The sequence below is a fragment of the Mobula hypostoma genome, chromosome 10 (genome assembly GCF_963921235.1).
Source record: "Mobula hypostoma chromosome 10, sMobHyp1.1, whole genome shotgun sequence".
Classification (NCBI taxonomy): domain Eukaryota; kingdom Metazoa; phylum Chordata; class Chondrichthyes; order Myliobatiformes; family Myliobatidae; genus Mobula; species Mobula hypostoma.
The window spans coordinates 97,002,718-97,016,804 of NC_086106.1; the positions used below are offsets into that span (position 1 = coordinate 97,002,718).

The 14,087-nt window shown below is 42.3% G+C and overlaps 1 protein-coding gene across 2 annotated transcripts in view; it reads right to left on the minus strand.

Annotated features, from left to right (window-relative positions):
- LOC134353061 (uncharacterized protein C8orf48-like) overlaps positions 1-11,289 on the minus strand; it is a 92,183-nt gene extending 80,894 nt beyond the window's left edge. For both annotated transcript variants that reach the window (XM_063060913.1, XM_063060916.1), the window contains exons 1-2: positions 11,152-11,289; positions 6,396-6,684 (exon numbers count right to left, since the gene is read on the minus strand). In XM_063060913.1, the coding sequence (XP_062916983.1) occupies positions 6,396-6,651 (256 nt within the window). In that variant the 5' untranslated portion in view covers positions 6,652-6,684; positions 11,152-11,289. The remainder of the gene's footprint in view (positions 1-6,395; positions 6,685-11,151) is intronic.
- Positions 11,290-14,087: the final 2,798 nt, after the last annotated feature.

Below are 14,087 nucleotides of genomic sequence, written 5' to 3' on the forward strand. Positions count from 1 at the left end.
AGAGGGTTGGGTTTAAGGTTTACTTTAAAAAGCTCCAAGAAGCAGCATTTCAAAGATTAGTAACTGCAAATGTGCACTCTTGTTGATAAGAATCTTATTAGCATGTTGTATCCTAGTACTGACAGCGCTAGATTACTCCATTATCATTACCAATTGGGCATAAACTGCTAGGCACAGACTTAATTGGAAAACTGAATGGCCTGTGTTTACTTCCTCTAGAATAGAGATGATCGAGGAATTACCTAATAGACCACCTTTTCAAATTAAGGGTAAAATTGATGTAGATGAAATGCTTCCACTTGAGAGGGATTCCAAAATCAGAAACTATTAAAAGAGAAGCTAATAAGATATTCAAGAGAAACTTTTTAACCCGGAAAATGATTAGAACATCAAACTTGCTATAAAATTTGGTCATGTTTTTGAGAAGAATTTGATAAACATGAGCAAAAATGCAATAGGAGGACATGCAAAAAGGATTAGGTGAATTTGAGTGGGAGTTGCCTTAATCACCTAAACAGACAGCTTACATCAAATGGTTTGTTTCAATGTTGTATTTCTAATAATTTTATCTAATGCTCCCTTATTTTTTGAGACAAATCTCATTCTCTCCACTCTCCAGAAATAAAAGAGAGTATTAATACCATCAAAGCATTACTACCCTGCTACTCTATCCTCAGGCAAACTACATCTGAAACCATGCAACATTCATATTACACTAGTTCATCCACGAGACAGTCTTAATTCCTGAAAACCTGCAGTCAGTTAGTTAGTTCATTCTCGTGTTTTTTCTCTTTTTCTCTCTCTGCTATGATTCTTTGTGTTGCTGCCTTAGTGTATATTTGAAGACCTGTGTCATTCTTTCCTAATATATTTGTTCGATTTATATTTGTGCTCCTCCATTTAATGCCAGTATACATTTCTTCTGTTCCCCTCTAACTTTTAGCATGACCTCTATTGATCCAATTGAACCAATTGCTAGATATGGACACAAGTGCCTATTAGTTTTAACTGGTAGAAATACTAATCCACATCAATTGCAGTTACCATCTATCCTTGCCTGACCAGTTTCATAAAAGATGAATAGTAATACCACAGAATTCTTCTTTAACCAGCTCCATTGGCCCTCTCCTGTGTTGTTCCCTTAGAGTTTTGCCTATTTTTAAAAAATTAACATAATGTATAAACTGAACATGTGCTGAATACAGTTGCTTGTATTCTGTTGGTTTCTGTATCATAAATGATCACAAGTAAAAATTGAGAAATAACTATGAAGACTAGTCACAAACCCCAAATTATGGGGAGTGGATTATATTCCAAGGAAACAGTTAATTAAGGGCAAGACCGTTAAGTGTTGATGAGCAGAAGAATCTTGGGGTCCAAGTTCATAGCTCCCTCAAAGTAGCTATGCAAGTTGATTTGGGGCGGGGGGGGGGTTAGGAGGGCACATGACATGTTTGCCTTTATTAGTTGAGGTACTGAATTCAAAAGCCAGGAAGTAATGTTACAGTTTTATAAAACTCTAGTCAGGCCACTTCTGGAGTAATGCATACAGTTCTGCTCGCCCCATTATAGGAAGGATGTCAGGGCTTTGGAGAGGGAGCAGAAAAGGTTTATCATGATGCTGCCTGGATTAGAGAGTATGGTGTATTAACGAGAGGTTGGACAAACTTGGGTTGTTTTCTCTAGAGCGGTGGAGGCTGAGGGGAGATCTGATAGAGGTTTAAAAGATTATGAGAGGCATAGATATCGGAGACAGTATCTTTTTCCCAAGGTTGAAATGCCTAATACCAGAGGCTGCATATTGAAGGTGAGAAGGGGTAATTTTAAATGAGATGTGAGAGGCAAGCTTTACACAGAGAGTAGTGGGTGGCTGTCATGCACTGCCTGTGGAGGTGGTAGAAGCAGATACATTAGGAGCTTTCAAGAGACATTTAGAAATGCACATGAATGTGAGGAAAGTGGAAGGATATGGACATTGTGTAAGCATTAGTTCAGTTGGCCATTTGACTACTAATTCATTTGCTTCAGCGCAACATTGTGGGCCAAGGACCTGTTCCTACGCTGTACTGTTATTTTTTTTTGTAATACAAACTCATGATACCTATTCATGCATCAAGAAACGCATACAACATGCTGTTGGAACTCAGCAGTCCAGGCAGTATCTATGGAAAAAAGTACAGTCGACGTTTCGGTCTGAAACCAGCAGGACTGCAGAAAAAATGCTGAGGAGTAGATTTGAAAGGTGGGGGCAGGGGAGTGAGAAACACCAGGTGATAGGTAAAACTTTGAGGGGGAGGGGCAAAGCTAGAAAATTGATTGGTTAAAGAGATAGAAGGCCATGGAAGAAAGAAAAAGAGGGGAGGAGTACCAGAGGGAGGCGATGGAGGGGCAAGGAGATAACATGCGAGAGGCAAAAGGGGATGGGAAACAGAGAAAGGGGGTGGGTGCGGGGTGGGGGGAGGCATTACTGGAAGTTTGACAAATCGATGTTCATGCCATCAGATTGGAGGCTACCCAAACGAAATATGACGTGTTGTTCCTCCAACCTAAGTATGGCCTTATCACGATAGTTGAGGAGGCCATCGATGGATATATCAGAATGGGAATGGGAAGAGGAATTAAAATGGGTGGCCACTGGGAGATCTCACTTGTTCTGGCGGATGGAGCGTAGATGTTCGGCGAAGCGGTCTCCCAATCTATGTCGGGTCTCACCAATATACAGGAGGCCACACCGGGAGCACCAAACACAGTATATGACCCCAACAGATTCATAGGTGAAGTGTCACCTCACCCAGAAGGACTGCTTGGGGCCCTAAATGGTAATGAGGGAGGAGGTGTAGCACTTGTTTCGCTTGCCAGCAGTGAAATCAGTGGGGAGGGACGAATGGACAAGGGAGTCGCATAGGGAGTAATTCCTGCGGAAAGCAGTAAGTGGGGAGGAGGGAAAGTTGTTTGGTGGTGGAATCCAGTTGGAGGTGGTGGAAGTTTAGAGAGTTATGTGCTGGATGCAGATTGGGAGACTGCTTTGCTGAACAGACACAGATTGGGAGACCGCTTCGCAGAGCATCTACACTTCCTCCGCCAGAACAAGAAGGATCTCCCAGTGGCCACCCATTTTAATTCCACTTCCCATTCAATATGTTCATCCATGTCCTCCTCCACTGTCGTGATAAGGCCACACTTAGGTTGGAGGAACACTATCTTACAGAGCATAGAACATAGAAAACCTACAGCACAACACAGGCCCTTCAGCCCACAAAACTGTGCCAAACATGTCCTTACCTTAGAACTTACCTAGGGTTACCCATAGCCCTCTACTTTTCTAAGCTCCATATACCTATCCAGGAGTCTCTTAAAAGACCCTATCGTATCTGCCTCCACCACTGTCACCAGCAGCCCATTCTACGCACTCACCACTCTCTGCGTAAAAAAACTTATCCCTGACATCTCCTCTGTACCTATTTCCAAGCACCTTAAAACTGTGCCCTCTCATGCTAGCCATTTCAGCCCTGGGTGAAAAGCCTCTGAATATCCACACGATCAATGCCTCTTATCATCTTATACACCTCTATCAGGTCACCTTTCATCCTCCGTCGCTCCAAGGAGAAAAGGCCGAGTTCACTCAACCTATTCTCATAAGGCATGCTCCCTAATCCAGGCAACATCCTTGTAAACACAAACACGAGGAATTCTGCAGATGCTGGGAATTCAAGCAACACACATCAAAGTTGCTGGTGAACGCAGCAGGCCAGGCAGCATCTCTAGGAAGAGGTATAGTCGACGTTTTGGGCCGAGACCCTTCGTCAGGACTAACTGAAAGAAGAGCTAGTAAGAGATTTGAAAGTGGGAGGGGGAGGGGGAGATCCAAAATGATAGGAGAAGACAGGAGGTGGAGGGATGGAGCCAAGAGCTGGACAGGTGATTGGCAAAAGGGGTAGGAGAAGATCATGGGACATGAGGCCCAGGGAGAAGGAAAAGGGGGAGGGGGGAAAAAACCCAGAGGATGGGCAAGGGGTATAGTCAGGGGGACAGAGGGAGAAAAAGGAGAGAGAGAGAAAGAATGTATGTATATAAATAAATAACAGATGGGGTACGAGGGGGAGGTGGGGTATTAGCAGAAGTTAGAGATGTCAATGTTCATGCCATCAGGTTGGAGACGGAATATAAGGTGTTGTTCCTCCAACCTGAGTGTGGCTTCATCTTTACAGTAGAGGAGGCCGTGGATAGAATATCAGAATGGGAATGGGATGTGGAATTAAAATGTGTGGCCACTGTGAGATCCTGCTTTCTCTGGCGGACACAGAGTAGGTGTTCAGCAAAATGATCTCCCAGTCTGCGTCAGGTCTCGCCAATATATAGAAAGCCACATCAGGAGCACCGGACATAGTATATCACCCCTGCCAACTCACAGGTGAAGTGTCGCCTCACCTGGAAGGACTGTCTGGGGCCCTGAATGGTGGTAAGGGAGGAAGTGTAAGGGCATGTGTAGCACTTGTTCCGCTTACAAGGATAAGTGCCAGGAGGAGATCAGTGGGGAGGGATGGGGGGGACAAATGGACAAGGGAGTCGCGTAAGGAGCAATCCCTGCAGAAAGCAGAGTGGGGGGGGGAGGGAAAGATGTGCTTAGTGGTGGGATCCCGTTGGAGGTGGCGGAAGTTACGGAGAATAATATGTTGGACCCGGAGGCTGGTGGGGTGGTAGGTGAGGACCAGGGGAACCCTATTCCTAGTGGGGTGGAGGGAGGATGGAGTGAGAGCAGATGTGCGTGAAATGGGGGAGATGCATTTGAGAGCAGAGTTGATGGTGGAGGAAGGGAAGCCCCTTTCTTTAAAAAAGGAGGACATCTCCCCCGTCCTGGAATGAAAAGCCCCATCCTGAGAGCAGATGTGGCGGAGACTGAGGAATGGCGAGAAGGGGATGGCATAATCTCCTCTGAGCTCTTTCTATGGTTTCCACATCATTGAGGCGAACAGAACTGCGACTCCAAGTGGGGTCTGACCAGGGTCCTATATAGCTGCAACATTACCTTTCGGCTCCTGAACTCAATCCCACGATTGATGAAGGCCAATGCACCGTATGCCTTCTTAACCACAGAGTCAACCTGCGCAGCAGCTTTGAGTGTCCTATGGACTCGGACCCCAAGATCCCTCTGATTCTCCATACTGCCAAGAGTCTTACCACTAATGCTATATTCTGCCATCATATTTGACCTACCAAAATGAACCACCTCACACTTATCTGAGTTTGGGTTGCCTCCAACCTGATGGCATGAACATCGATGTCTCAAATGTCCAGAAATACCTCCCCCCACCTCCCATCACTATTTCCCATCCCCTTTTCCCCCTCTCATGTAATCTCCTTGCCCACCCATTACCTCCCTCTGGTGGTCCTCACCCCCTCCCCTTTTGCTTTCTTCCACAGCCTTTGGTCTCTTTCATCGATCAACTTCCTAGCACTTTGCTTCATCGCTCCCCCTCCAAGTTTCATCTATTGCCTGGTGTTTCTCTCTCCCCCTCCCTCATCTTTCAAATCTACTCCTCAGCTTTTTTTTCCCCCAGTCCTGCCAAAGGATTTCAGCCCGAAATATCGACTGAGCTTTTTTCCATAGATGCTGCCTGGCCTGCTGAGTTCCTCCAGCATTTTGTGTGTGTGGTTTGGATTTCCAGCATCTACAGATTTTCTCTTGTTCATGCATCAAGAAATGTGTGTTTGAAAAAGATCTAAATTTTGTATACTGTTTTTTTTCCCTAATAAATTTTATAAGAACAAATATTTATTCCATATCTCAGAGTTTTCAGTGATGATTTGTGAATTCTAAAAAGGTAGATTTCCATTTATCTGCCATAATGTGGGGGTTGCTGACCATTATACACAAGAACATTGTTAATATTACAGTTAAAACTAACATTTGTTCAAATAACAAAAACGTATTATTAGGTTCAAAATTCAATTGATACATGTACATTATGAATGCATTCAAACTTATATGACGGGTGAAAAAATGTGAAAAAAACAGCCAGAAAAATGCATTCCCTTGTGCAGCTGCAAATTTACAAGTTAATTGCTGCACAATTTCACAGATATTTTAACAGTGTATTCTAAAGGCGGCTAGACTAAATGATGTCAATGTCTGTTGGGAAGGGCTGGGTTTCAAGTTGAGGACATTTGGCAATTACAATGATTGATAATTTGAAGGTGAAGTTGGCACTCTGGTGGTGACTGAATAATTGGTTTTCACTATAGAATCTGGAAGGTTGAAGACAGAAATGGTCAGGAGTGAAGACACCTGGAATTTATTAGTATGTAAGTATTCTGATTATTATCATAGATAGTAACATGCCATTCAATTTACAATATCCAAGCATCTTGGCAAGTACTTGATTGCTCCTTCTCACCTTTGAAACTCTGAGGTGACATAAATTCCAATTCAGATTTGAATGCAGAGCTTTCTGATTCTGTTTCTTGCTCAAAGTCCTCATAGAAAGACTGATAGGATTCAAATGACTGACTGTAGGACTGAAGACTCTCCTCACTCTCATCACTGTAGGTCGCAAGAGATTCATCAGAGTACTGCAGTACTCTGTTCATGCAGCTGCTGCCGGATTCAGAGGAGTCGTCAGGATTTTGGACTACAGCTTGTCTTTTACTCATAGCAGTTTTGCCTGTGATTTGTAAGTAATGTACCTAAAATAAAAAGCATAAACGTTTCTGGTAAGTGATGGCAGTGCAGTCTCCCTTTGGGATTGCACATTTAAAGCAAAATTCATCTTGAATACTACAGAATATACACTCAATTCTTTGCATGTGCATATTCAGTTGATCATTCAGAGATTTCTGTAACCAGAGGGTAGTGAATCTTGGGAATTCATTGTCATAGACAGCTGTGGAGACCAAGTCATTGGGTATATTTAAAGTGGAGGTTAATAGGCTCTTGATTGGTATGGTTGGCAAGGGTTACAGAGATTAGGCAGCAAAATGGAGTGGAGGGGATAATAAATCAGGCATAATGGAATGCCAGAGCAGACTTGATGGCCAAATTGCCTAATTCTGCTCCTGTGTCTTGTCTCTCAACTCCATTGGGATAGTAAGTAGCTAAAGTTCAAAGTAAATAAATGTCACCATATACTACCCGGTGATTCATTTTCTTGTAGGCATTCACAGTATGCAGTTGCACAAGAGGTATTGAGGCCTAGGTTTTGGAGCTATTTGATCAGTTTTGAGGGGATGAGTGTTTAATACAGAGATGTAGAGAATGAAGAGCATCCTATTTAATGTACCTTCACTGTCCAGAAGTTCCAGGGTTGAGTGAGGAGCCAATAAAATGGCACTTCTGTTAACCTGTTGTGGTGGTAGGCAAATTGGAGTGGATCCAAGTCACTCCTTAGTATCCTCTAGGAATAGTATTCAGACTAACACATTATCCAGACTTGGAAAAAACAACTGGGTTCATGTCCCTGGGCACCCTTGTTGGTATATCAATATCAGGATCAGATTTGATTGTGGTTTCATTCTGTTGTTAGATAGCCAGCCAGTGCTTGCTGTCAAGACATAACTGTAAGTAGCTCAACACAACCAATGGTTTTCAGTGAGGATGCAGATAAAACTGAGGGACTCGGGTTGTTAGAGGCTTACTGAGCATGCTAAATTGGATGAGTGCAGGAAACTGTTCAACATAGTTGACGAGAAATACTAATCTTCGATCTCTGTTTAGCTCTGTGGAGTGAAATGAGGTTTAGAAACAGGTTCAGCTGGTAAGTTCCTCTCTTCAGTAACTGATGCTGGCATAGGGAACATTTTGTTTTGCTTTCTAACCCCAAAACATTAAAAACTACTTTAAAGGAAATCAAGGGATCAGGGATATAACTCGCATACATTCGTTCTTACTTTAAGAGAAGTGCACATATGATATGGTGGCATGATGACCTATGCCAGTCACATTCTATTCCATATAACCCACAATTATTTTTTTAAACAAAGAATGCTTAATCAAACAATGCATTTATAAGATTACTCAAATATCACTGAAATATTAAATACGTAGAATACAAGTACTATATACGCATTCACAGCATAGTAAATTTTAAGTTGCCCCATTCAGGCCTAAAGATTTAATCACTGAGGAGGATTTCTTACTCTTGTGGGATAACGTCTTTTTTGATGGGGGGTGGGAGGGGGTGGTTACTGCTTGGCAGTTGAGACTTGTGGTTGTGAAATAATCTCAAGTTCAAGGGCCTCCTCCCACAGTAGTTGTTGGAGTTGACTTTGGGACTGCACAAAGTGGTTCTGACAGCTCTGGATACCTTTCTTCTGAATGTATTGGCATTCCGAACGCTGCATGGCAAACCTCACTGGACGACGTGGATCATGTGTGAGTACAGTGTCTGAATCCGCCATTTCTCTACCTTTTAGAAAGCCACCTCAAGGTTTGTAAAAATATCCTCTGCTCTGGGCAGACGGTATTGATCTACTTTCAGTATTAGGTTGATGGTAACCTTAAAATCAACACAGATTCTGACAGACCCATTTTTCTTGGTTACTGGGGTCACTGCGGTTGTCCATGGGCTCCACTCAACGTTGGAAAAAAATTACTTCAGCCACCATGCAATATACATCACTAGCTACTTGATTGCATACAGTATAAGGAACCAGAAGGGCTTTGCAAAACTTGGGTGAGGTATTTTCATTCAGCACTATTTTACCCTTGATTTGCTTGAGTTTTCCAGTGCCATTCTTGAACACTGCTGTGGCATCATCCAGTACCTTTCTTAATTTGTTTTTAATTGACTATCGCAGGGGATGTGGCATGCAAATAGTGGATTCATCTCCAACCAAGTTGCAGCTACCTCAGCTGTTTACACCCCCACAATGTTGGTCCTTTTGTTTTAATCACATACATACTAGCCCAATATAGCTTATTGGTTGTTGTATTTCACTATTACGAATATCATTCCCACAGGAGCTATCTTTTCTCTAGTTTAACTTCTTAGTTGGATACCTGCTGGCTTCAGTAGCTTTGAAATACTGTCCAAATTCAATTTGTGGAATGACTGAAACAGCCGAGCTAGTGTGCAATTCCATTTTAATTAATTTGCCAACATACATCAAAGTTGCTGGTGAACGCAGCAGGCCAAGCAGCATCTATAGGAAGAGGTGCAGTCGACATTTCAGGCCGAGACCCTTCATCAGGACTTCGTCTCGGCCTGAAACGTCGACTGCACCTCTTCCTATAGATGCTGCTTGGCCTGCTGCGTTCACCAGCAACTTTGATGTATGTTGCTTGAATTTCCAGCATCTGCAGAATTCCTGTTGTTTTAATTAATTTTCCACTCTCTTCTGATGTAAGCCATATTGCTTGTTTATTGGCGAACAGCAGATCAGGCAGCATCCATGGAGTGGAATAAACAGTCACCATTTAAGACCAGGACCCTTCATCAGGCCCAAAACATTATTTATTCCCATCGATTGATGCTACTTGACCTCCTCCAGCACATTGTGCATATTGCTCTCGATTTCCATCATCTCCAGTAGCCCATGTCCTTGCTTGTCTGTTGCTAGTTCTGATATTGTAAATCTCAAGGCTACACAGTCCTATGTCACACTCATCATTATCAGAATTTTCATCAACAGCATGCAGATTAGTGCCCTTTTTGAAACTGCAACTTCACTTTTTAATCTGGTCTGGTGTACGTCAGCCACTGGTACAACAGTAACACAATTTGTAACAGGCAACAGGCAGGTTTCTGTTTAGATGTTGCAATTTTGTTCAAGCTTACTTTCATTCCTGACTGCAACTCAACTGCGTCTCTGCTATTTCCATTGATATGCCAATTACAACTGCTCTTTTAATTGTAAGTTGTGCTTCAGTTAGGAGCCATTTTTGAATGCTGTCTTGTAGGATTCCACAAACTAAACAATCGCTCTGTGCATTATTAAACCCATTACCTAACCGACAATGCTCGACAATCTCTTCAATTTAGCAACATACGCTGAAATAGACTCACCTTCCCTTTGATATGAAACCTAAAGTGCTCTACAATCAACAATTTCAGTTTCTGCATTACTTTCACAATATCAGCAAAGCTCATTTCAGCTGGTTTGGTTGAAGCAGTTAAACTTCAAACTGTATGCCTTTAAACCCAATACACTCAGTAAAAATTGGTGCTTGTTTCTCATTGTCTGTTTCATTTGCTTCAAAATACTGCTCTATCTGTTCAGTCTGTAAAATCCAGTTGTCACTTGTGGAATCAAACGCATCTACCTTTCCAATCTAGCCAGCCATTTCTGATTTTTTAAAAATGTATTATTATTACCCGATACTCATTGGTTATGAACCTGTAAATTTGTCCATTATCTGCCCTTTTTTAAAAAACTGACCACAGTTATGCTTTTTTTACTCAACAGTTTCTCGCTGTGCTGCTTTTTAAATGTTTTGCTCCGCTTCAACAAGTCATCTCTGATTCTTTTAATACTTCCTTGGCACCACTGTTATGTTTTGTAACTACAAAATATAAAATTGGAAGAAAAACAAAGGGACGCAGGGAGAACTTGTAGGCTTTTTTTTACACTTCGAGAGACATGAACATATTGATTTGAATTATTTAAACAAAGAATGCTTAGTCAAACAATATATCTACAATATTATTGAAATATTAATTACACAACGCATTTTCTTTAAATGATGAGTTAGGGGAGTTAATTTAGTTATTCATCACTGCTTCAAGTTACCACAAATAGGAGAGTTTAGATAAGAGTGCGGTAAAATCACACACACACAAAATACTGGAGAAACTCAGCAGGTCGGGCAGCGTTTACAAAAAGTCTATGTTTCGGCCCGACTCATTCTCCCAACTTCCCAAAGAGAGTTTGGAACTGTGACATTAGCCAACGTGTTACGAGGAAACAGAACAATCAACTGTTAAATCTACAATTTAACGAAGTCAACGAAGCCTGGATTACAGGCCTGAAGGCACAATTAGAGAAAATACAGTTTGCTTTTAACCGTGATAATTTGTTTTCTCTCACACACACAGACTTAGACGCAAATACAGACAAGTGAAGAGATTGCTGCTGCCCCCCCCCCCCCGTTCCCTTCTCCAAACCTCTGCGGTCTGAAACTGTTGCCTTGGTAACCGGCATGTTATCGCTGCTCACCTCGGTAAACTGCGACCTTAGGCCGCTCACAGACAGGAGGACGGCTTTTGCTTCCCCTCCACTGGAGGATTGTGCACTGCCTACACAAAACTCGTAAAAACAACAAATTCAAACTTAAATGTCGGTGTACGTGTGCGAGCAGCTGTTCTCCCTCCCCAGCCTCACACCGGCACAAAGTTGCACTAACAACGGGAATGTTCCATTCTTTACTTATTCCAAGGGGAAGAATTTTTCCCCCTGGTCTTAACCAAGCCCATTTGTTTTTACAGTCAGCTGAATAAAGAACAGTTTGAAGTGGACGCTGTGCATAATTGCTTAATATTAATACAGATAATCTTTCCTACCGACTAAAAACAAAAGTTCTCTCTCTATATCAAGGCATGGGAACGATTAGACTCCCAAATGACTCGATAATGTAAATAAATACAGTACCTCCTACTAATCACTGTGAGATGTGGCTCCAAAATCCTGTTTGCAATTATTCTATGCGTTCTGTCAGAATTTATTTAATGCTGGTACAGCACACTTGTAGATTTTGCTGGGCTAAAATTATCTGTTCCGAATGGCCCCGAAAGTACTTATAACTTTGCTAATGTAATGGAAAAGAAATATTTTGGAACATTCTCAGATTATCATATTCTCTCAGAACTCAGTGTTTCCTTTTACTACAATATTACTCAAATATCTTTGAAAGATTAATTACACAACACATTAAACTCTCTCCGCGATATAGATTGTTTAATGTTACTGTCCATGGGTGGATTTAAAAGCAGGATAACAGTAAAATCTCAGCAGTGAAGTCTTGAGGATAGTCCACATTGCAGAAGAGGAGGCGCTGGAGGCCTTAAAATATATAAAGGTAGATAAATCTTTATCAGGTTGCGCCTGAACCTGAAGGAGACCAATATCCTTGCAGGCAGGTTTGCTAGAGCTGTTGGGAAGGGTTTAAACTAATTTGGCAGGGGGATGGGAACCAGAGTGATAGGCCAGAGGATCGGGCAGTTGGTACACAAGTAAATGCACTGTGTAGTGAGACTGTGAGGAAAGACAATGCTGGAGAGGGATAGGAGCAGACAATTTGGGAAAACATTTAATTGGGGTGGGAGAAATATGATGCTATTAGGCAGGATCTTGACAACATAAATTGGGATCAGATATTTTCATGGAAATTCATGGCAGAAATGCAGCAAATATTCAGGGAACATTTGCATGGCGTTCTCCATAGGTATGCTCCATTGAGGCAAGGGAAGGATGATAGGGTAAACGAATGATGGTGCACAAAGGATGTCGAAAATCCAGTTAAGAAGAAAAGAAAAACTTATGAAGGTTCAAGAGTACTATTCGAGCTCTAGAAAATTACAAGGATGTCAGGAAGGAGCTCAAGAATGAAATTAGGAGAGCTAGAAGGGGTCATGAGAAGGCCTTGAAGAGCAGGATTAAGGAAAACTCCAAGGCATTCTACAAGAATATGAAGAGCAAGAGGATGAGCTGTGTGAGAATAGGACCATTAAGGAGTGAGAGTGGAAACATGTGCATGGAGCCGGAGGAGGTAGCGGAGAAACTTATGAATACTTTGCTTCAGTATTCACCAGTGAAAAGTACCTTGGCAATTGGGGGATGACTTACAGCAGACTGAAACGATTGAGTGTATAGACATTAAGAAAGAAGATGTGCTGGAGCTTTTGAAAGGTATTAAGTTAGATAAGTCGCCGGGATCGGACGAGATATAGCCCAGGCTACTGTGGGCAGCGAGGAAGAAGATTTCTGAGCCTCTGGTGATGATCTTTGCATCATCAATAGAGCCAGGAGAAGTACCAAGGATTGGAAGGTTGCAAACGTTGTTCAAGGGAGGAAGCAGAGATTACCCAGGAAATTATAGACCAGTGAGTCTTGCTTCAGTGATAGGCACATTGTTGGAGAAGATCATGAGAGGCAGGACATATGAGCATTTGGATAGATATAATCTGATTAGGGATAGTCAGCGTGGTTTTGTCAACGGCAGGTCATGCCTTACAAACCTGTTTGAATTATTTGAGGATGTAACAAAACACATTGTTGGAGGTAGAGCAGTGGATGTAGTGTATATGGATTTCAGTAAGGCATTTGATAAGGTTTCCCATGTGAGGCTTGTTCAGAAAATAATGAGGCATGAGATCGAAGGAGACCTTGCTTTGTGGATCCAGAATTGGCTTACCCACAGAAGGCAAAAGGTGGTTGTAGATGGTTTGTATTCTGCATGGAGGTCGGTGACCAGTAGTGTTCTGCAGGGATCTGTTCTGGAAGCCTTCCTCTTTGTGATTTTTATAAGTGAGCAGAATGAGGAAGTAGAAGGGTGGGTTAGTAAAGTTTGCTGATGACACAAAAGTTGGGGGTGTTGTGGATAGTCCAGAGGATTGTCAGAAGTGAAAGAGCAATGTTGATAGGTTGCAGAACTGGGCTGAAAAGTGGCAGATTGAGTTCAACCCAGGTTAAGTGTGAAGTGGTCCATTTTGGAAGGTCAAATTTGAAGACAGAATATAATACTAACGGTAAAGCTCTTGGCAGTGTGGAGGATCAGTGAGACCTTGGGGTCCATGTCCATAGGACACTCAAAGCTGCTGCACAGGATGACAGTGTTGTTAAGAAGGCATGTAGTGTGTTGGCCTTCATCAACCGTGGGATTAAGTTCGAGAGCCGTGAGGTAATGTCACAGCTACATAAGACTTTAGTTAGACCTGACTTGGAGTAACAAATTTAGTTCTGGTCACCTCATTACAGGAAGGATGTGGATGCTAAAGAGAGAGTGCAGATGAGATCTACAAGGATTTTGCCTAGATTGGAAAACATGCCTTATGAGAATAGACTGAGTGAACTTAGCCTTTTCTCCTTGAAGTGACAGAGCATGAGAGATGACCTGATAGAGGTATATAAGATGATGAAAGGCATTGATTGTGTGG